General features: G+C 38.5%; 2 protein-coding genes across 26 annotated transcripts in view; both read right to left on the reverse strand.

Moving 5' to 3' along the window:
• PHTF1 (putative homeodomain transcription factor 1) overlaps window positions 1-6,746 on the reverse strand; it is a 62,983-nt gene extending 56,237 nt beyond the window's left edge. For 12 of the 24 annotated variants that reach the window (XM_078332799.1, XM_078332793.1, XM_009001915.5 and 9 more), the window contains exons 1-3: window positions 6,273-6,746; window positions 5,914-5,988; window positions 4,936-4,992 (exon numbers count right to left, since the gene is read on the reverse strand). Coding sequence is in view for 10 of the 24 variants with exons in the window: in XM_078332793.1 (XP_078188919.1) it covers window positions 4,936-4,992; window positions 5,914-5,958 (102 nt within the window). In the remaining 14 variants the exon portion in view is untranslated. Of the gene's footprint in view, window positions 1-2,248; window positions 2,385-4,935; window positions 4,993-5,913 lie in introns of all 24 variants that reach the window. The other 12 variants (XM_035252500.3, XM_078332787.1, XM_078332797.1 and 9 more) reach the window with 3 other exon arrangements.
• A 2,822-nt stretch (window positions 6,747-9,568) lies between these two features.
• The window catches only part of RSBN1 (round spermatid basic protein 1), a 59,734-nt gene continuing 45,757 nt past the window's right edge, over window positions 9,569-23,545 (reverse strand). The window contains exons 5-8 of one of the 2 annotated variants that reach the window (XM_078332801.1): window positions 16,542-16,709; window positions 15,121-15,229; window positions 13,708-14,181; window positions 11,421-11,662 (exon numbers count right to left, since the gene is read on the reverse strand). In XM_078332801.1, coding sequence (XP_078188927.1) covers window positions 13,711-14,181; window positions 15,121-15,229; window positions 16,542-16,709 — 748 coding nt within the window. In that variant the 3' untranslated portion in view covers window positions 11,421-11,662; window positions 13,708-13,710. Of the gene's footprint in view, window positions 14,182-15,120; window positions 15,230-16,541; window positions 16,710-23,545 lie in introns of both variants that reach the window. The other variant, XM_002751255.7, reaches the window with a different exon arrangement.

A 23,545-nucleotide genomic window follows, 5' to 3' on the forward strand; every position in this document is an offset into this window, starting at 1 on the left:
CATTTGCATGTATTTATGTTTCCATTTCTCTTGGATAGAAAATGTTAAATATAGTAGATACCCTAAATTTAGGTACATACCCTAGACGTGGAAATGCTGGGTCATGTGAGAAGTATATATTTAACATTTTAAGAAACTACCAAACTATTTTCCATTTTCCATGCCCACCAGCAGCGTAGAAGAGTTGTGCTTCCTCCATCACCTTGCCAACACTTGGTATCATCCGTCTTTTTAATTTTATTCTAACAGATGTAATTAGAGATGTCATAATGTCAATCTTCCAACTCTACTCTTTTTGTTTTAAATATTCAACATCCTTTATATTATATACATATATTTGAGAATTAGCTCATCAATCTCTACCAAAACCAAAAGTCTGCTGGAATTTTGAAGGGATTACATTGAATATATATATTTTTAGAAAACTGACATTTTAACAATATTGAATCTTCCAGATGATAAAGATAAAATGTTATTCCATTTATTTAGACTTTCTTGAATTTCTCTAAGCAATGTTTCATAGTTTTCCATGTATGGATGGGTCTTACACTTTCTATGTAGCATTCCCAAATGTTTTATTTTCTTTGATGCAATTATGAATAAAATTGTTTTAACTGTATTTTTAGCTACTCATTGTTGGTATATAGAAATACAACTAATTTTTGTATACTGATCTTGTATTTGAATACTTTGCCACATTCATTTGTTACTATAATTTTTTTATATACTTAGGATTTTCTAAATATGGGATTATGTCGTCATGAGTAAAGGCATTTTTATATTCCTTTTCATCTCAATGCCTTTCATCTCTTTTCCTTTGCTTATTACCCTGGCTAGGACTCCCAATTCAGTGTTAAATAAAAATGGTAAGAGCAGATGTCCTTGCATTGTTCCTGATATTAGGGGAAAACATTCAGTCTTTAACCATTAAGTGTGATGTTTGTTGTAGGTTTTTCCTAGACAACCTTTAATAAGTTAAGGAAGTTCCCTTCTATTTCTAGTTTATAGTTTATGGGCATTGAATTTTATCAAATGCTCTTTCTGTATTTACTGAAAAGATCATATGATTGTCCTTTATCCTATTAATATGGCATATTACTTTGTTTTCAAATTAATGCATTCCTGGGATAACTCCCACTTGATCACAGTAGATAAACCACTTTATGTGTTGTTGAATTGGTTTTGTTAATATATTGTTAAAGATTTTCACACATACATTCACAATGAATTTTCTTATGATGTCTTTATCTGGCTTAGGTATCGGAGTAATACTAGTCTCATAGAATGAGCTGAGAAGTATATTTCCTTCTCTATTTTAGGAAGAAGTTTGTGTAGAATTAGTATATTTGTTCTTTACCTAATTAACTTCTACTCATGCTTCAGATCTCATTTTAAGCTTCAGTTCCTTAGTGAAAGCTTATCTGATCTTCTTAACTAGGTTAACGTGATCTCACTCACTGTAACCTCTGCCTTCCACGCTCAAGAGATTATCCTGCCTCAGCCTCCTGAGTAGGTGGGACTACAGGTGAGTGCCACCATGCCCAGCTAAGTTTCGTATTTTTAGCAGAGAAGGAGTTTCACCAGGTTGCCCAGGCTGGTCTTGAACTCCCAACCTCAAGCAATCTGCCTGCCTCGGCCCTCCCAAATGCTAGGATTGATTACAGGCATGAGCCACCAGGCCAGGACTTTTTTTTTTTTTTTTTTTTTTTTTTTTTTTGAGGCAGGGTCTGTCACCTTGACCTCTGGGCTTAAGCAATCTTCTCACCTCAGCCTCCTGAGTAGCTGGAACCATAGGCAGATGCCATCATGGTGAGCTAGTTTTTATTTTTATTTTTTGTCAAGACAGAATCTCCCTATGTTTCTCAGGCTAGTGTCAAACCCCTGGGCTCAAGCGATCCTCCCACATTAGCCTCCCAAAGTACTAGGATTACAGAAATGAGCCACCTTGCCCAGCAACTAGGCTCATTTATTTATAAGTGTAGTACCTTGCAAATAGCCCTCTTCTTAGTATTTGCCACAAAGTAATTTGTATTTATTAGAAGGATTATTTTTATTATTCTCACCTACTTCATCATAAATTCCATGAAAATAAAAATATTGAATACAGCTGGGCAGAGTGACTCATGCCTATAATCCCAGCACTTTAGGAGGCCAAGGTGGAAGCGCTGCTTGAGCTCAGGAATTTGAGACCAGCCTGGACAACATGACAAGACCCTGCCTCTACAAAAAATTTAAAAATTAGCCAAACCTGTTGGTGCATGCCTGTGGTCCCAGTTACTGAGGAGGCTAAGGTGGGAGAACCACTTGAGCCCAGCAGGTTGAGGCTGCAGTGAGCCATGTTTGTGCCACTGCACTCCAGCCCAGGTAACAGAGCCAGACCCTGCCTAAAAAAAAAAAAAGTATTGAATGTTTTTACTCATCATTATGTAGGCACAGCTACACATAGCAGGTAAGCAGTCAACAAATATTTGCTAAATAAATATGTATTGGATGCTTTCATTGTATTTTTGGCATTTCTTTCCCTATTTTACTATGATGGATCACTATTTTCTTTCTCTAGATACTTTAATATTAATATGATACATTGTAAACATTCCTAGTCAAACTAGATATTTTTTGTTAATATAGACATTGAGAATAATAAGTGCTACTCTGGAAATATTCCACAGATTTTACTATAATGTCTATATTTTTTCTGCCTTTCAAAAACAAAGATAGGATGTGACTCCTCTACTCAAAAACCATTAAAACCTTTCAATTTTCCACAGAATAGTATCTTAAGTTCTTAGTCAAGCAGTCAAGTAATCTCCAAACAAATTTACAGCCTAGCACTCCATCTATGTAGCTTATTCTCCAGTCATACTGGGCTACTTGCTCTTCCCTTAAACAAGTCTTATACTTCTGTTCGTTAATACTTTTCCTCTTGTGCTCAGCACCTAACAAAATGCCTTAAACCCTGTAGCTCAATAAATGCTTATGGAAGAGTTCATACCATTTTTCATAATCCAAGATCTTTAAAATGTATGTCTTTTATAATTCTGAATCCGAGTTTTGCATCATTTTAATTGCATAACAGTACTGTGATATATTAATATTTTTATTTAAAAATTTTTCTTTTTGCTTTATTTGTTTTCAAAAAATTGTTTATGTGTTAATGTACTTTTAAATTTAGCATTAAATTTTTTTGCATGCTATGCTTTGGTCATTGTTTAAGACTTGAGCATATTAACAAGATATCTTGGCTTTTCTCCCATCACTATCAGTAGGACTGTGAAAGCCATGATCACAGTCTTATTGATAGTGATGGGAGGCAACAATCACATCTATCTTTTTCCCTGTATTCTCAGCACCTAGTACATGTGTTGCACATCAGCTCAGTAATTCTTTTTTCAGCTTTCTACTAACACACTGAAAGCCTGGTAAATGTTTATTTTAAATATCATTCTTTCCACTGCTGCTAAATTTAAAAGCATACATTAAGGCATGGTTAGGGAGATTACCCTATGAAAGAATGAGTAAAAATATGCATGATGGATAAGGTTCAATTAAATATAGCAACAGACAGAGGTCCTAATATGAATCAAGATGTTCCAAGAGTGGAATACAAACACGCTTCCTGCCCTCGAGGCCTATGAACATGCACAGGTTAACAAATAACTATGATATGGCGCCCTAAAAAGAACGTATGGAAATAAGAGTGAAGGAAATCTTTAAACTGGCTAGGGGAAGAAGGTTAGATCACAAGACTAGAGATCACAAAACAATATCAAATTTCACTTTACTATTAACGATGTTTAGCAACTCAAAAAAAAAAAAAACAGGACAGGATTTAGAGAGTTACAAAATAAAATCCGGGGACTTATTCATCCTAACCCCATCTCCCATTAATATAAACAATCAAGGAGCATATAATGTGAAAAGTTAGCTACTTGTCATTCAAGTAGCCTTCTACTTGATTGGCCTATTTAACAAAACAGATAATATTAAGTTCTATTCACCCAGTTTTTTTTTTTTAAGTATTAATGAAGGGTCTGAAGCAAGTCTTTTTAAGAGTCCAAAAACAAGAATCTGCTGGTATTTATCAGCCCTTTCCAAGAAGTGAGGCCCTGAATCCATAAGATCTAAGTAAGTATTACAGTCAGCAGAGAGATACCCTCTTCTGAGAGCCAAGAATGGGTCTTTAGGCTTTTCCACATTTCAAGACTATCCAATTACATTTGGTTACCAAGCAACCATTCCATGACAAATTTGTACCCGCATCCCCAAATGGCTTAACCCCACAACTCTGACTTTGGAATATCAGAAGATTATTTAACCGTCTCCTTCCCTATTATAAGTTAATCAACTCATTCTGAATTACATATCATGTTTTGGTAACTTAGTATAAAATAAGAATCCTCTCAGTTCTAAGAGCTGTGTAGAAAAAAGTTTAAGAACCTGATAAACTTAAAACCATACTCTAAACCAGTGATTGAAAAAAACCAGGGACCATAGGAGGGATTCAGGCCACAAATGGATTTTATTGGCTGGCAGAGGAGAAGGAAAAAGAGAAGGAAGAGTCTCTTAAAAATCCGACATAAAATGCACAATGTATTTCATATAAAAATGTGTATTTCCAGCTTCTTTTGAAAAATCTGAAACTCTGGCAATACTGCACTGCTATATGGTAAAAGCCGGCCAGAGCTAAGCAAGCCAGCCCTATTTATATGGAACATTTGCTCTCTAACACATCATAGACCAACTCACTCCTGTTTTCCTGACAGTGAGGCCAAAAATCAAGTGTCATTTCTCATTATGCTTGCACTGTTTTTCTTATAATCTTCAAGGATTAAAGAATGGCATACTGGCAGATGAGTGCAGAGTTTACCAGGTAAGTGCAATTCCACTCTTCACATTAACGCAGTGAAACAGATAGAATCAAAGAAACCAATTTACCTTAATCTGAGTCTGTTCAATTGACTTTTCCCATATCTGCTGATCGTATGCTCCAATCTGAAAGGGGGAGAAGTCTATATAAATGATGCAAAGGAAATCCTTACATTATTAAGTTAAGCCCCGCAAAAGTCATGAGCCTATTATCAATATGCTATGTGGAAAATGTTTTTCTCAGAGTTAGAATTAGTATTTCCAAGGACTGTTTCCTTCAAAAATCTAAAATAGCTGGACCTAAAAGTAAGTTCAAAAGCAATGACCAAAATATCTCAATGAAATATTATCTTCCACTTCCTGGCCGGGCGGATCACCTAAGGTCAGGAGATTGAGACCAGCCTGGCCCACATGGTGAAAACCTGTTTCTACTAAAATTACAAAATATTAGCCAAGCGTGGTGGCAGGCACCTGTGATCCCAGCTATTCCGGAGGCTGAGCCAGAAGAACTGCTTGAACCCAGGAGACGGAAGTTGCAGTGAGCAGAGGTCGAGCCATTGCCCTCCAGCCTGGGCAACAAGAGCAAAACTCCATCACAAAAATAAAAATTAAAAAAATAAATAAATTCCACTTCTTAAGGAAAACAGCAATAGAAAAACTAGAGAGGAATAAAAAGATAAGAACAGCTCAATAAGATAGTTGATAGTATCAATCTGAGCTGTGCAGATAAAGGTTTTATTTATTTTTTTTTTTTAAGCAGTTTGATCAGAAGCAAACTTTTAAAGCATTGCGGTGGCATTTGTGTACGTAGCCTGGAGAAGGGAGGTGGCGTGAAAACCTTATTCTGGGACCCAGAACCGGGTTTAAAAGACATAATGACCTTGTACTTTTTTTTTTTTTTTCATTTATGTTTAAGTTTACATGAACACCTGGTACTACCAAACTCAGGGGAAAGTAACATTATATTCTTTGTGTGAGCTTTTTGCAGGAAGAATGCTTGACAAATAAATAAGTATATATATACACACACACACATACAGGTATTACCTTCTTTTGGTACCACGATATAGCATCTCTCTCATTTGAGGCCATCTGTGTCTCCAGCCAGAGAATGGGATTTCACTGAAAATGAAGGAAAACCAGTCGGTGAATCCAGCTGCTGAAGGTTACTCTCCCAATTTGGGTAGAAAACCGCTTCTCTCCGCCTCTCCATGAGCTGCTGTCTGTCTCTTTCACCGGCTCTTTGCCAGGGAAAACACAACAAACAAAAAAACTGGCGCAGCGGCGACCGGAGAAACCTCTGCAATATTTCGGGCGAACGTGTTCGTGGGTGCGGGGCAGGGGCAGGGCGGCTGCTGGAATCGCCCGGCACCCGCCTCCTTCGCTCCCCGGCGTCTGGCTCTCACCTGGTGCCCGCTGCCCTGCGAGCCGGCGCCCAGGACCTTCGTCCTCAGTGGCCGGGGTCCCACCGTGAGGTCGGGGGCGAGGCGGCGGGCCCGGCAGGCCGCATCTTCCCCAGTTGGCGGAGACGCCAGCGGGGCCGTTACCATGGAGACCGCGAAGGCAGCCGGCCGCCCAGCGCCCTGACGGCGGCAAATCGATCGCCTGTCCGAGCCCGACCCACAGGGTCACAAGCTGACCAGAAAATAAGCAGAGAATGAACTGGAAAATGAGCGGGATTAAAAGTGAAGGAGGTCTTCGCTAGGCCGCCAGTCGCCACGGCCACAGCAAAAGGCTTTGTGCCCAGCTGGAAAAGACAGGTGCAAGGGCCTGGGAGCCCGGGAGGCGGCGGCGGCGGCGCTGGTCTTCTCCGGGCCGGGCTGCCGTGACTCAGCCTCCTGAGAGCCGGGCGAGAGCCGCTCGGCCGACCACCAGGCAACAGCCTTCGGCTTCCGCTTTCCGGCTCTAGCTACCGAGGTGGCTCCGCCCCTGGCTCGGGCCTTCCCGCCCAGCTTCGGTCCGGGCTCCGCGTCCCAGGCCCTGGGGGCCGCGCGGCGACCAGTGGCCCAGAGCAGCTCCCTCAGGTCACCCTTCAGGCCTCAGCTTGAGCTCAGTCACTTCCTCAGAAAGGCGGTCCTGATAGTCCAGTAGCTCCCGGCTCCAGTCTTCGTAGCATTCATCTTCGTGTTTCCCGGCTTAGTCTCTTCCCCAGTTGGCCGGGGCCCGGCACGAGCCTCGCCCTTAGGTTCCCAACGTTTGCGTGAATTTTCCCTGCCCTGAGAGGAAGGTGCCAGGCTTCGGCCTAGTGACTCCCTCTTCTCCTGCCCCTCTGCAGCTCTTGGTCTGCAGCTTTCTGGTGCTCAAAGGTAGTGGAAAAGGAGGAACCAGGCTTGGGCAGTCACCGCTTTTTTCTACTGGGTGAAGGAAGGTAACAGCAGGAGCTGGTTAATTAGGGCCCATAGGTCAGGAGAAAGGAGAGGTGGAGCCCTAAACTGAATATTTAAGGATACATTTAAAGGATTTTTAGGCGGCTTTCTGTGTGTGTGTGTGTGTGTGTGATTAATGGAACACTGTCCCCTAACAGCCATTCTCCCCTTATTTGAAGGCATGTTCTTTTTTTTTTTTTTTTTTTGAGACGGAGTTTTGCTCTCGTTACCCAGGCTGGAGTGCAATGGCGCGATCTCGGCTCACTGCAACCTCCGCTTCCTGGGTTCAGGCAATTCTCCTGCCTCAGCCTCCTGAGTAGCTGGGATTACAGGCACGCACCACCGTGCCCAGCTAATTTTTTGTATTTTTAGTAGAGACGGGGTTTCACCTTGTTGACCAGGATGGTCTTGATCTCTTGACCTCGTGATCCACCCGCCTCGGCCTCCCAAAGTGCTGGGATTACAGGCGTGAGCCACCGCGCCGGGCCGAAGTCTTGTTCTTGTGTTCTTGCTGGCCCACAGCGTGTAGCATCTGAGTTAAGGAAAGCTAATGACAGATGAGAGCTTCCACTTAAGAAAGCCTAAGAGGCGCGGTACTCAATGTTTTACAGGCGTTATTTCTTATCTATTGAGTGTGTACCAGGTGGAAGTTATCCCATTTCACCGATGAGGTAAATAGACTAAGCTAAAATAACTACCACAGGATTAAGTTGTACAAATTATTTCACCCAGGCTGGGCGTGACGCCTGCAATCCCAGCGCTTTGGGAGGCCTAGGCGGAAATGTCGCTTGAGCCCAGTTTGAGACCAGCCTGGGCAACAAGGCCAGACCCCGTCTCTTTGGGGGAAAAAAAATTAGGGCCGGGCGCAGTGGCTCACACCTGTAATCCCAGCACTTTGGGAGGCCAAGGTGGGCAGACCACGAAGTCAAGAAATCGAGACCATCCTGGCCAACACGGTGAAACCCCGGACTCTACTAAAAATACAAAAATTAGCCGGGCATGGTGATGTGCGCCTGTAGTCCCAGCTACTCAGGAGGCAGAGGCAGGAGAATCGCTTGAACCCAGGAGGCGCAGGTTGCAGTGAGCCGAGATCGCGCCACTGCACTCCACACTGGGCGACAGAGACTCTGTCTCAAAAAAAAAAAAAAAAAGCCAAATTAGCCAAAGGTGGTGGCACGCACCTGTAGGCCCAACTACTTGATAAGATTAAGGGAGGATCATCTGAGTCCACGAGTTCAAGGCTATGGTGAGCTAAGATTGCACCACAGCACTTCAGCCTAGGCAACAGAGACCTGCCTCAAATACATAAAAAACTATTTCACCCTGACATATTTTTATATTGCACACATTGGCAGTGGTTTCCTTCTGCTTTTGTTCCTTGACAGCTTTTCTTTTCCTTAGTGCTAAAGACGACAATTCTGTGGGGTTTCACCACAAATGGCCAACTAGAAAAAAAAAATGACAAAAACTTCGAATTTTGCACATATAAATATTTAACCTCAATTACATTAATAGCAAAAGAACTTTATTTCATCGTTTGGCACACAAGATTTAGAGGGGAGTGTGTGAAGGAACTGAGTCAGGTAAGTAGTATTAGAGAGTAGTGTTAAGTAGCAAACCATTTTCAGGTGCCCTGTTGGAAACTGTTCAATGCTTCCTAAGGCAATCAGCGAACAAGCTATGTGAATCCTTGCTCCCAACCAATAGTCTGTGATCTTAAGCAATTTATTCAACCTAACAAGCCTGTTTTCTCACCTGTATTACGGAGATAGTTACTTTCTTAAGGATGTAGGGATTAAAATGAAATACCCTCATATAAACTGCCTGGCCCATGGAAGTTAAAAAATATTAAGTCCCTTTATTTTCCTTTCATAATCAGAACCAAAGGCTACCAGTGCTTGGGACAGGTACTTCAATTAAAGAGAAGTTCACACAAAAACTGATGAGGAAAGAAATACGTTCTGTTGTGTTGCATTAATACATCAATGACATAAAAGTCTGTAGACCATCTTCACTAGTACTCAATGCACGTTTAAGAAAATCCACATCACCAGAATAAAAAGTTAAGACTGTCCTCTTTTAAGTAGAAACAAGCCAATTTAAGCAATAAGAGGCATAACTACAACAAATGCCAGGTATTTTTCTTCTTCCTCCAAACTAATTGCACCTCAATATGGATGGAATTTTCCCCAGACATCTTTAGGAAAGAAAAGTCTAAGATTTTCTAAAATTTTTTAAGTGGTAGGGGATACAGAAAGTGAAGGGTTTGTCCTCTAAAAACAGGTTCCAGGTATTTAGAACTCACATATGCTATGCATTTTGAGATGAAACACCAGTAAAGGACAAATCAGACTTTGTTTATTAAAAAAATACTTTACAGGAAAAAAAAAAAAAAACAAAAACTATGCATTCCATTGTCCTATTTTACAAAGAAATAGCTTAACAATTTAACACACTTGGACAGCTACAAAAAAGCACTGAGTTAAAAGGATTATTCACACAAATTTAGATTTAAGACTATTCATTAAAAACCTTTTAAAACACTCGTTAATGTCAATAAACAAACTAAGGCCACACAACAAAAATAGTCCGCCAGGCAAATATACATTTCATCTATATGCAAAGACCTCTTAGATAAATAAAAGCCACAGGAAAAAAAGTCTTAGCTGCCAATCAAAATGGAGTTTAGTCACAGAAAACACTATTACATGAAAATTTACAACATGTGATAGTAGTACATAAGTATTTCTTTAGAGAGAATTGAAAAGTGCTATATTTTAAGAGACAGTGGTCTCAACTACATGCACAAGTGGATCCTAAAAAATGTATGAAGAAAATGGAAGGCCATAATATTTATGGAGAGATACTTGCTTTTAAAGCAACAAACTTTCAAGACAAGGATAGGTCCCTTACGTGCTAAAGAAAAACATTTGTACTGTGCATTTCCTCTACTTGCGTGGCCAATAAATACAGCTACAACCTGTTTGAAAAACGACTTAGCACAGAGGTGAACCTCTGGCATGTGCTAGCTAGTGAAAGTTTCTTTTTTTAAAAACCTGTAGTAATGATAAAACAGATTAGAAAGATACAAAATTATCCTAAAGGCATAAATGCAAATAAATTTTTTATGGCAAATACAGATGAAAATATAATGGGCTAATATTAATGATTAAGAATATATTCACTAAGGGTTTTTATGGATTTGAGAGTCTTGTTCCTATATTAGCTTTCATTCTAGACAATAATACTTATATAGGGAAAGGCAATAAGCAAGTTTTTTCCAGTCATTAAGTGTGACTTTTATGCCTAGTAAGACTGATGCAAGACATCTTTTCCCAAAGTTTAGTAAAGAACTTTAATAAGCTCCTTTTCCCCCTACAAGAGCTTGTAATATTAGTCAACTGGTATTCCAACTGTCTCTTAAGGGGAAAGGGCACTTTTCAAAAGTCTTTCACTAAAAAATAATAAAAGTAGCAGTTAAACAAATTCTAAGTACTGAATAAGCAAATTAAAAAGTACAATTAAACCTAGGAATTAATTTTAAGGAGTTAAAACTTTGGAGGAAGGAACATAATATGTAGGTTTTTATTATTGCTTTATGAATTTGGGTTACCCCTTTGAATCAACATCCTACTCCTAGCATATCTTGGTATAGAGAATTACTTCTGGGGCAAGGGGAAGACTTTTATCTTTTTTAATGGATACCATAAAATTACTCTACTTAAGTTAGGAATATTCATTTATCGGGTCCTTTCCATAAGCACATTTTAAAAACACCCCTCTGCTCCACAAAATATTAGAACTTATAGCCACATTGTGCAAGTAATCTCAAGAGCTGGCACAACGGAGAACATACCAAAAAGGACGATGAGCTTCAGTTTCAGCTACAACTTTACTGCCATCACTACTTTAAGAAATCAGAAGACGCCAGATTGCTCCATGCCTCACTCCACCAAACCAAATAATTTAATGATTTCGAAAAATTGCGATCATTTGTATCACTAAACTAGGATACAGGTTTGAAAGCAGTAAAAAACGCAAAAGTTCTGCTTTTATATTCATCAGTCTTTAAAGCATGCTATTAAAATCTAATACTCACACAGGACATTCAGTTTTCAGACACGTTACTAGCTAAATGTTTCTCTCCATTCTATTGCAATTCTAACATACAATGACTTTATTAGTATATGATTTTAAACATTTTTATTGTACTCTTTTAATGTGTTTATATTGGAGGTGAGGGTAGAATGTTTTATAAAAGGAAAATGGGGATTTGCTTTTGATTGTAGGTCTTTGCAGATCCGCTGGTTCCTGAGTGATAATACACAGTGCTGGCTGTCAGGAGACAGTCTCCTTGTTTATTAGCAATGACCAGCTTGGATGACAGATGGCATCTGCTGGATGGCAAGTAGGAGACGGGGAAATCGGATCTTGGAAGACAAGAAAAAATTTTTAAAAAAATTTTTGCTTTAACAACCTTGCTCTTCATGATTATTTTTAAAAGCAAATGTTGCCTGAGAAGAATTTTACTTTGCACAGCCTGGTAAAGCTCTTCTGGACAGAAAAATAAAAAACAAGAAATAACCCAAACCCACACACTTTGTGATTAACCCCCTCCCTAACAAAATAACAAAAAACACCCTCAAAGGCAGGTCCCATAAAAACTAGTCTTGATAAACTGGAATTTACCCTAGAATTTATACCCAAGATTTAAAAACACCCCTGCAATAATCACATTACCTTTCATACCATTCTAATTACCTTATTTACAAAGATAACTAAAGCCAACATCACTTCCAATTCATAAATGGTTTACATTGAAATGTATCCCTATTTGTCTTCATCCTTTGTAACAGAGAATACATACATATACATATATATAAGGAATAATACAGATTCTAACTAATCACTGCAGTATTTGCTGATGGTTACTTTTCTATCGGTTTACACAGTGACCTCTATACTTTGCTAATATGCATTTAACTACACAACAATATTGCACAAAGTAATATTTATATAAGATTTAACCTATTTCAGAATATTTTCGAGAAAATTCATATCGGTATTTCAAAAGATGCAGCTAAGTTTTCATGGTGACAGACATAATAAAGCAGCATCTTGTTTGTTTTGCCTATGTTAGTGTAAATATTTCAAATCTTACCGTCCAGGAAAAGAAAAATCTCCAAATTGCACTGTAACCAGGGAGATACAAGAATCTGGTCTTAGGTGTGGGGAGTACTCTTCCTTTAATAAACAAAAGGCCTACTGTATTATTAACTAAGAGAAAGTATAATGTGAATCATGTTAACATTCTAAAATAACAAAGTTAGGACCATACTGGCAATGTGAACCGTGCCTGTTTGAAAAGAAAATGTAAATACTCAGGCACTAATCATTAGGCTACCTGAAAACAGCAGGATGAAGTCTAGTGTTGTATTCTTTCTTAGAAAATAGCAACACAGAGTAATAGTAAATAAACCCAGGTATTCACCAGTTAAAATTGTGAACTGAAGTGTCTCAGTAGTAGATATTTATCATGAAGAGGTTGATGCCAAGTGACAAGAATAGTTTATCGTCGTAATATTGATGCTCAAAATATGGCAGCCTCATCAGAAAGACTATTATCATTCTCTAAGTTTGATATTTGTGATCATTTTAGGAAGCAAAATTATCCCCACAAAATGTGAGGATGCCAGGAAGCAGAACAACAGAGTATCAAGTCAACATTATCTCTTTTACCCAAAATATCTTCCATAGTTAGCATATATTCTAGAAGAGATTAATGAGCCATGGATAATGAATGACCAAGGACTATTCATCTTTACATTTTTTTTTAATTGAAATATCCACTGGGCTTTAAATAACAGATACCAAAAAAAAGACAGTTTGGATCAGAAAGTGCTGTGCTTTCTCTTTTGTTAAGAAGCCAGAGAGCCACTGAATTTTCCTTAGAAACTACTTGTTCTTTGTGGTTAGAACTAAATAACTTACTTGCCCATGTACCAGTTGCAGGAATTCTTTCCTGAAACTCATGCCATGTTTACTGTAGAAACTGAACCTGTGCCGTGAAGACATAGGTACTAAACCATAAATCTGATTTATCCATAAAAACAGCAAATATGGCAAAAGACAAGGCAAGATAAAATTAAGGGAAGTGAATAATTTACCAAATATGAATCTGTTATTCCAGAGAATTCTCATTTTGATTTGAAGAAGAGATTGAATTGTTACCTCACACCTTAAAACAGAAAGTAGCAGCAGACCCACTATTACATACTGTACTAACGGGATAAGATACAACTCTTAACTTTGCATAATCTGTGTAAAAAAGATATGCCTGACATTTGTGGAATGTCATTTCTCTTTATAGAATTATAGGCAAGATTTCTCCAATAAAACTTAACTTAAGCCAGTTATAAAACTATAACTTCACATCAAAATTTAAAAAAGTTAAAAAATGTGTTTGAATATGTACATATCACACAGAAGTGGTTGAATGTTCTTGCAGATTGTGTTGCTGGTCAGAGTCCAGTCTACTTTCCACTTTTAAAACTGGAATAGGCTGAGTCTTCTGCTCTTGCTGTAGATTAAGTTCTGATGCAGGTGGGAAGGATGATGTAGTTGTCAACAGCTGCATCTCTGTGCATGTTTCTTCAGATTCAGTTTTTATCCTCACACATTGGGAGTCAACTTCTAATTCTCGCTTTCCAGTTAAACCACAGTCCATGTTAGCATTGCTTTCTGTGTTTTGAGTGGCTTCCACAACAGGGTGGTACTGTTTAAGCCTTATATGCCAGGCTAGGCTGCACACTGCCGAAACTGTTTTAAACTGATGAATGACATTTCTAGGGATGAAGTAGATATCATTGTCGCAAAGCTGAATTCTAGCATAACGAATGCCTTCCCGCCTCATTTGGTTTAGTTTAGCTTCATCTACCCACTGTACGCACTGAAGAAAGAAAAAAGTTATGTGAGACCTTAAGTATGTAATAATTTAGATAAAATAATCAGCAAAGGAAAACACAAACAATATGTGTTATAAAAACAATCAAATTAAAATTAGGCAATACTAATAACTTTCTAAAAATTTCTGTAATGCTTGGGAAATTCTTTTCCTCCTATTTTACTACCTCTCTAGTAACAAAGTACAGGTTAAAATCAGGATGGCCTAAGGAATCATTTAAAAAGCATTTAGCCTGGGGGTGGTGGCTCAAACCTGTAATCCCAGTACTTTGGGAGGCAGAGGCAGGCAGATCACAAGGTCAGGAGTTCGAGACCAGCCTGGTCAATATGGTGAAACTCCGTCTCTACTAAAAATACAAAAATCAGCCAAACGTGGCGACGCGCGCCTATAGTCCCAGCTACTTGGGAGGCTGAGGGAGGAGAACCACTTGAACCTAGGAGGCAGAGGTTGCAGTGAGCCAAGATTGTGCCACTGCACTCCAGCCTGGGCAACAGAGCCAGAATCCATCTCAAAAGAAACAAAAAGTATTTCAAAGTACAGCTAAGTTATGAATATTCTTTGCCACACATAAGGGCAACAGAAACATGTTCTCTTTTCATTTAGTATGTCTTTCAGCCTTTTGCAGTTGAGGGGACATGGTGCAATGGGGTTAACAAGTGAGATGGCACATGGCCATAATGAGCAGCCTGGGCCCTCTAACCATCCCAGGCCCACCTGGTATCCCAAAGATTAAAGGGATTTCAAGCATTCTGCTCAGGAAGCTCTGTTTAAATGATTTTCAGCACCACCCCCACCTCAATCTTTAATAGTAATACAATTAAATTCACTATCACACATATCAAACTATAAGATAAATTTCAAAATAAAATGGGTATATTTATTTCCAGTGTCTCACTCAAATGGTCATAAAAAATAAGTTATTACCTGGGAAACTGGAGGTTCATGAAGGTCTAACTGAAGTCTCTGTACAACATCAGTAAAATCCTCAGCATGAAAACAAATCACATCTTTGGTTATGCGAGGTTGATCACTCCTAAGATTAACAAAAGTAAGTTTTAGAGACAAACATCTCACAATGAAAAGTGATGACAAATCTCAGTTCTTTTATTCTTCTAAATGCTTCTACTAGCAGAGAAATAGATGCATAGCTTCTAAGGACTAGGTATACAATTTTTTTAAAATTTGAAGAAAACCCACAAAATGTAAAAAGCCAAGAAAATCAGATTTGCTGTTGTAATATTAAAACAAAAATGGCTAAAGAGAATAGTTTTATTGTAAACTAGCTGCCTTTGTAGTCCTCTTACCACTTTGTATCTCTGTGTCCTGAGTTTTGTTAAAACTGTGCCTCAACAGAATGTAAAATGGTGTAGCCACTACGGAAAACAGTCTGGCAGTTTCTCAAAACATTACAAATAAAACTACCATATGATCCAGCAACTTCACTCCTGGGTGTATACCCGAAAGAAATGAAAGCAGGGACATAAAGAGATATTTATACACCCATGTTCACACAAGCATTATTCACAAAAGCCAAAAGGTAGAACCAACCCAAGTGTCCACTGATAGATAAACTCATTAACAACATGTGGTATACACATACAATGAATTATTCAGCCTAAAAAAGGAAGGAGATTATGATATTTGCTACAACACGGATGAACCTTGAGGACATTATGCTAAGAGATATAAGCCAGTCACAAAAAGATAAATGCTATATGATTCCATCTACATGAGGTATGTAAAGTAGTCAAATTCATAGAAACAGAAAGTAGAATGATGGTTACCAGAGCCTGGGGCTGAGAGTAAAAGAGGAATTGTTACCTGGGTGTAGTGGCTCATGCCTGTAATACCAGCACTTTGGGAGGGTGAGGTGGGTGGATCACCTGAGGTCGGGAGTTCGAGACCAGCCTGACCAACATAGAGAAACCCCATCTCTATTAAAAACAAAAAATTGGCTGCGCATGGTGGCATATGTCTATAATCCCAGGTACTCGAGAGGCTGAGGCAGTAGATTTGCTTTAACCTGAGAGGTGGAGGTTGCAGTGAGCTGAGATCACACCATTGCACTACAGCCTGGACCACAAGAGCAACACTCTGTCTCAAAAAAAAAAAGGAATTGTTGTTCAGTGAGTATAGAGTTACAGCTTTGTGAGATGAAAAGTTTCTGGAGCTCTGTTTCATAACAATGTAATTATGCTTAATTCTACCAACTGGACATTTAAAAATGGTTAAGATGGCAAATTTTATGTGTATTTTACCACAATTTGAAAACTGGTCCTAAACCTTTAGTCCACATTGTCTTATACAATATTAACCAAACTTGCAGTTGAGTCCCATTAACTTACCATTCACCAAACTGTACAGCTTTCAAAACTCCAACAGCAGCCGTACTCTGCCAGTCAAACCCCTGACCTACATGATCAGCATGAGCTCTAGTCCTATCTTCAAAGAGGACTTCGCGGGGTTCACTGGTCCGAGGTAGGTACTGGAGATTTTTTATTTCATTCATTGATCTAGAGTTGATTTGGTTGTTAAACAAAGAGTAAGCAAGGAAGAAAGAGACCAAAAAAATAAAATAATTAGGAGCAGTAAAGCAAAAAAGTCTGCTAAATTTAAATAAGATGAAGACTGAGAAGAGTTCAAAGATTATGATCATTAGCATCTAACACACTATATTATAATGCTTAATGTAATTACCTTCCCCTCCCTGTGTGCCATAATAAAGCTGAAGCTATATCTAAGTATCAGTATTCTTTGCCACACATAAGGGCAACATGTTCTCATAGACTAGACTCAAATATAGTGTTTCTGTCTGGCAACAGAAAATAAAAGTCGAAGTTTAAGGCTACTTTACTCTCAATCATCTCATTTCAGAGTCTTAAAATATGCTACTAGTGAAGCTACCCTCACACAGTTAACCAAAATTCTGGGCAGAAATACAGCTAGAATTAAGCGGTAATCAGGCTGCACTTAGACCCACTTTCTTATAACTAAAGGTCAAGTAATGAACTTTTGTGGGGTTTTTTCAAATTTTTTAAAAAAATGTAACCCACAAAACTTAAAAAGCCATCAAAATCAGATTTGCTGTTGTAAAATTAAAACAAAAATGGCTAAAAGAGTAGTTTTACTGTAAACTAGTTGCATTTGTACAAACTGTATAGCTTTCAAAACTGTACAATAGATACCATTTGCATCCCCACTGTTCCTACAGACCTAATTTCTTGAAGTGGGAAAACGTTTTTGTAAAAAACAAAATGTACTTTTTTTAAAAAAAGATTTCTAGCATTAGCATCATAAGGCTTTTAAGATAGAATCTCGGATGTTAAGAACGGCTTAAGCAGACTCTGAATTCCGGCAAAACCGCTGCTGCTAACCAATTTAAAGACCCCCAGAGAAAAACCTAATCAGCATGAGAATAGTTTATTCATCTCTTTGTCCCATGACTTCACTTTGTACTCTCAGACCAATGAACATCTCCACATATCAGCCCATTCCAAAACCCTTAAAAACCCTACCCCAAACTCCTCGGGCAGACAGATTTGAGATTTCCTCCCATCTCCTCCTTTAGTGGCCCTGCAATTAAACTTTCTCTGCTGTAATCTGGTGTTTTGGGGTACTAACTTGCCATGTGCATCAGGCAATGACCCTTTTATAGTGAGACTGGAGTTCTGATTCAAGACTGCAAACTAGGCAGCCATGTGATCTCCTTCTACATTAAAATGAAAGTAAAAGTCTTCAAACTAATAATGGGGGAAGTGGGGATTAGACAGGAGAATGGATTAGAGTACAGATGAAACAGAATTAGTCATGAGTTGACAGCTGTTGATTGTATATGAAACACACAGCAGTTTATTATATTGTTTTCTGTTTTATGTGCTCAAGAATTTCTAAATATAATTTAAAGATGATAGTGAATAAGAAGCAACAAAAGAAATGAATTAATGAATGAGCAGTATCAACAAAATTCTGCAAGATGGAAAATGATCACAGTACCTGAGGCTAATAAAACTGAGCAGAGAAAGCCACAGGCATAGAATACACAAGAAGGGATCAGCAGCCAAAAAGGCAGCAGACCTGCCCAACAGACCTTGGAAAAGCCTGAGTCCAAAAAGAAGTCAGGCATAATAATGATGAACAGAAATGAAGTAAGGCTGAGAAAAGGGGAATTAAAGTGAAATTCTGCAACTAAAAACGTCATCCCTGCAGACAGAAATGTAGACAGGCATTTAGCCCCACATGGAGTAGACTAAGGCTACCTACCCAGCATCTACTCTTCCCCTTCAATTCCCTGACAGAACCCTGATTTCCATTAGGCATCTGATCCTGCCCTGATGTGACCTCACTCACAAGTTCTAGAGTTAGTTGCTGAGTCCTGGTAAATTATGGTAAGCTCAGTTCCCCTGATAGCACTGATTTAGGAACAGTCTTCAACTGATTTTGTCTAATAGCATGAAAGGAAATCTGCTGAAGAGACTTCTGGGAAATTTCCTAACTCCTAGGAAAGAAGTACAAAAAAAGATATTCTCTTCTTCTATTAGATATAGCCAGATTCAGATGTGATATCTAGAACTGCCTCAGCCATCTAGCAACTATAAAGGGAGCTAGTCTAAGTGCAAAGCCTAGGCCAAGACAATGTTAGAACAGAGAAAAGCAAAGAATCTGGTCCCTTGATAAAAGCACTGACACATTGACCATATGGTGCCTAGAACCAACTTCTCTGGACTTCTTGATATATAAGATAGACATTTTATGAACAAGTGTGTATCAAAATTTTTGTGCTTATAGCCAAAAACATCCTGATAACCTTTCAGCCAGAAAAACTGAACATTCTCTAAACACATGAAAATTGACAGAAAAATAGAACATTATCCACTAAAATCTGGACATATCATTTAATGTCCATTTCTATTCCTGTTCATTCTAAGTTGACAACTGACAATTGTCTACTCGCAAAATATAATTAGAACTCTCAATAAGCCCAGTGCTTTATTCTAAAATATGAATAGGTCAACCAAGAATCACCAGCTATCTGAAGATGACAGCAGCCTGACAGAGAAAAACCAAAATGAACAATGCTAAAATTTAAAAACACCGAAGAAATCCCAGCACTTTGGGAGGCCAAGGTGGGCGGATCATGAGGTCAGGAGTCTTAGACCAGCCTGACCAATATGGTGAAACCCCATCTCTACTAAAAATACAAAAATTAGCCAGGCATGGTGGCATGCGCCTGTAATCTCAGCTATTGGGGAAGCTGAGGCAGAAGACGGGAGGCTTGAACACGGGAGGCGGAGGTTGCAGTGAGCCACGATCACACCACTGCACTCCAGTGCTTAAACAAGAGAAGGAAATAAATCTAGGAAGACAACAGCAAGACTCTGTCTCAAGAAAAAGAAAAAGAAAAAAAAACCACCAAAGAAAGGTTAGAAGACAAAAGTCCAGTAAATGTCTTAGAATCAAAAGCAAAAATAGAAAATATGAGGACAATCAAACCAGCAGATCAACTATTCACCCAATAGTAGTTTCAAAAAGAAGAAAAGTTAATTCAAAGCCATTAAGCAAATATTCAGAAAGGAGACATAAATCATTCAATTTAAGGTGATTATTAAACAACAAAAATATAATTAAAAAATAAGAATGAAAGGCTCAAGACATATCATTGTGAAATTTCAGACTGCTGATGATAGAGGATGCCATAAGCTTCCAGATAAGGGGAAAAAAAGGCTACCTACAAAAGAACGAAAATTACACTAGCATCAGCACTTCTCATAAATAATAATAAATGCCAGAAAACATTAGAGTACTGCTAAAAATACTAAGGGACAATATAACTTCTGGACTTCAGCTAAACTATTAATCATATTTATTAACAGAAAAAGAAATTTTCAGACATATAATAACTCAGAACCTTCCTTTTCTTAGACTATTACTTGAGAGTGTGCTTAAGCAAGGGAAGGAAATAAATCTAGGAAGACAACCACCATAGGTTAATGCGGAGAAGCATTAAATGGGGCGTCCTAGGTGGATAACTGGAATTAATATTCTACAAGTAGACCACAGAGTTTCAAGTGATACCCATGTAAAACACTGATGTGTTAGAGTAGAGAGTATGAAAAAAATTCTAGAAAGACATGAGGATATGATAAAAGGACAGAATGCTAGGTAACTACCAACACCAATGCCCTCAAAAAAATGTTATAAAAGAAAGTCATAGTCAAGCATGAGAAAGTCAGTGTGGTTCTGGAAGAAAGTAATGTATCTTAACTCTAACCCTATAAGCAGTAAAGAAAATAGAAGCAATAAATAAAAAGATGGGAAGCAATAAAGAGAATAGAAGATACTTAGGATGGTCAAGAAAAGTTTATGTTCCTACCTCAAAAAAAAAAAGAGTAATCAAAAACTACAGGGAAAAATAGAACACTTATTTTTTTTTTTTTTTTTTGAGACGGAGTTTCGCTTTTGTTACCCAGGCTGGAGTGCAATGGCGCAGTCTCGGCTCACCGCAACCTCCGCCTCCTGGGTTCAGGCAATTCTCCTGCCTCAGCCTCCTGAGTAGCTGGGATTACAGGCACGCGCCACCGTGCCCAGCTAATTTTTTGTAATTTTTAGTAGAGACGGGGTTTCACCATGTTGACCAGGATGGTCTCGATCTGTTGACCTCGTGATCCACCCGCCTCGGCCTCCCAAAGTGCTGGGATTACAGGCTTGAGCCACCGCGCCCGGCCAGAACACTTTTTTATGTTTCTACCTCAAGAAAAAAAAAGGGCAATCAGAAACTGCAGGAAAAAGAGAAGACTTTTTTTTAAAACAAGTTACAATACCAAATGTAAAACTTTTTAAAAATGTGACACAGGTTTAAGTACCTAGGTGAAATATAGGAAAGAAAGATGCTTTTGCATATTCTTCCTTTGAGTGATGACATAACATTGAAACCTTAGAATATGAATTAATAATTTACTAGCTGGGTCTGCAGCAAACATATTAGCCATAAAATTTTAGAATCTACTTACTGACAAGTCATGTAAGACCTAATTATAATTTTAAAATAGAATATGAATTAACCCCAGCAATGTCCTGGGACAGCTGACCAAAAGAAGAAATGAGGAGAAAGAGCAAAGGAGTGATCTAACTATTCAGAAAACAGGTAAGAGAAAGAAACACCTGCTTTCACACCAAAAAATCAAAACCTATATAAAAACATCACATGGGCCGAATGCAGTGGCTCACACCTGTAATCTCAGCACTTTGGGAGGCCAAGGCAGGCAGATCACGAAGTCAGGAGTTCAAGACCTGCATGGCCAACATGGTGAAACCCTGTCTTCACTAAAAATACAAAAATTAGACAGGCATGGTGGCAGGTGCCTATAATCCCAGCTACTTGGGAGGCTGAGGCAGGAGAATCGCTTGAACCATGGAAGGCAGAGGTTACAGTGAGCCAAGATGGCGCCACTACACTCCACCCTGGGTGACAGAGCAAGGTTCTGTCTCAAACAAATAAAAACATAACGTGTACATCATACATATATACAACTATTATATATACAAGATTTTTTAAAAGTTTTAATTAAAAAAAAAAAACTCTTGTCAAAGATTTTTTAAAAGCATTATAAACTAACGGGTTTTGCCTCTAGTAAAAATGTATTTTCAGCCAGGCGCAGTGGCTCACGTCTGTAATCCCCGCACTTTGGGAGGCCAAGGAGGGCAGATCACAAGGTCAGGAGATCGAGATCTTCCTGGCTAACACAGTAAAACCCCGACTCTACTAAAAATACAAAAATTAGCCAGGCGTGGTGGCAGGCACCTGTAGCCCCAGCTACTCAGGAGGCTGGGGCAGGAGAATCACTTGAACCCTGGAGGTGGAGGCTGCAGTAAGCGAGATCATGTTACTGCATTCCAGCCTGGGCAATAGAGTCAGACTCCATTTAAACAAAAAAAAATGTATTTGCTTCTGGGAAGGAAAAGTGGGCAGGATTTTTAATTATAAGTCCTGCTATACTATTTGATTTAAAGAAAAAATCTCTGTATGCATATTTCTTTAACTCTTATGATCTTTGATCATAAATCCAAAGATCAGCTTTAGTAGCAGTATCCTTGGTAACTGGGCAGCTTCTCACATTGATTCCACCATTTTCAACAAAAAAAAGTTCACTAACACAAAAAGATGGACATTAGTATTTACGTTTTGATTCATTCAATTCTAATTCAAAATGCTTTTGAATGCCTCGCTTAAGAATATTTAATCCCAACGGAAACAAAATCTGATGGCATCTCAGATGCATTATTAAATATGATGTTGATACAGCTGCCTAAATACTTGAAAAAAATGTAAATCTCTTCCTCTACACTAAAGCCAATTCTAGGTAGATTAAATACGAAAATACCGAAATCACGGAAGTACTAAGAGAAAATGTAGGTGAATATTTTATAACACCGAATAAGAGAAGGCTCTTCTAAGCTTACTACTCAAGGAGAAACCTCAAAAGAAAAGATACATAGATCATATACACAAAAACTTCTGTGAGTAGGGAAAAAAACACTGAAGCTGAAAGATAAAAAAATAGAAAAACCTGGAACAGAAGGGAAAAAAGTTTAATAGTTTTACAAAAGAAAAACACAGAAACAGAAATACATATAAAGGAAATTAAAAGGAAATCACCAAAGACAAAATAACAAACCCCCTCAAAAAATAGCAAATTAAAATGAGACATTTTTGGGTTGGGCGCAGTGGCTCACACCTGTAATCCCAGCACTTTGGAAGGCCAAGGTGAACAGATCCTTTGAAGCCAGGTGTTTGAGACCAGCCTGGCCAACATGGCGAAATCCCCTCTCTACTAAAAGTACAAAAAATTAGCCATCTGTGGTGGTGCACGCCAGTAATCCCAACTACTCAGGAGGCTGAGGCATGAGAATCACTTGAGCCCGGGAGGTGAAGGTTGGAGTGAGTCAAGATTGCACCACTGCACTCCAGCCTGGGTGACAGAGCAAGACTGTCTAAAAAAAATTTTTTTAATAAAATAAAATGAGACATTTTTATCCAATCAGATCATTAAAGTTAAAAATGTTAGTGGAGAGTGTGAGAAAAAGGGCACCATATTATTATATGAGTGGAAGTACAAATTGATATATTCTGGAAGTCCATTACAAATGTGTATACTTTGAGCCTTTAGGAATTTCTACTAAGAAAATAAACACATATATGCACAAAGATAGATAACTACCAAACATCCATCCATATACAATCAGTGGTAGACTCTGCACGTTTTACATCTGGATTGAGGATCAGGGGAGGTAGCTGATTTTTAGCTGATTAGGTATTTCTGTGGTATAATACTCCTAACATGACTTCCAGTTA

Source organism: Callithrix jacchus, chromosome 7 (assembly GCF_049354715.1).
Source record: "Callithrix jacchus isolate 240 chromosome 7, calJac240_pri, whole genome shotgun sequence".
NCBI lineage: Eukaryota > Metazoa > Chordata > Mammalia > Primates > Cebidae > Callithrix > Callithrix jacchus.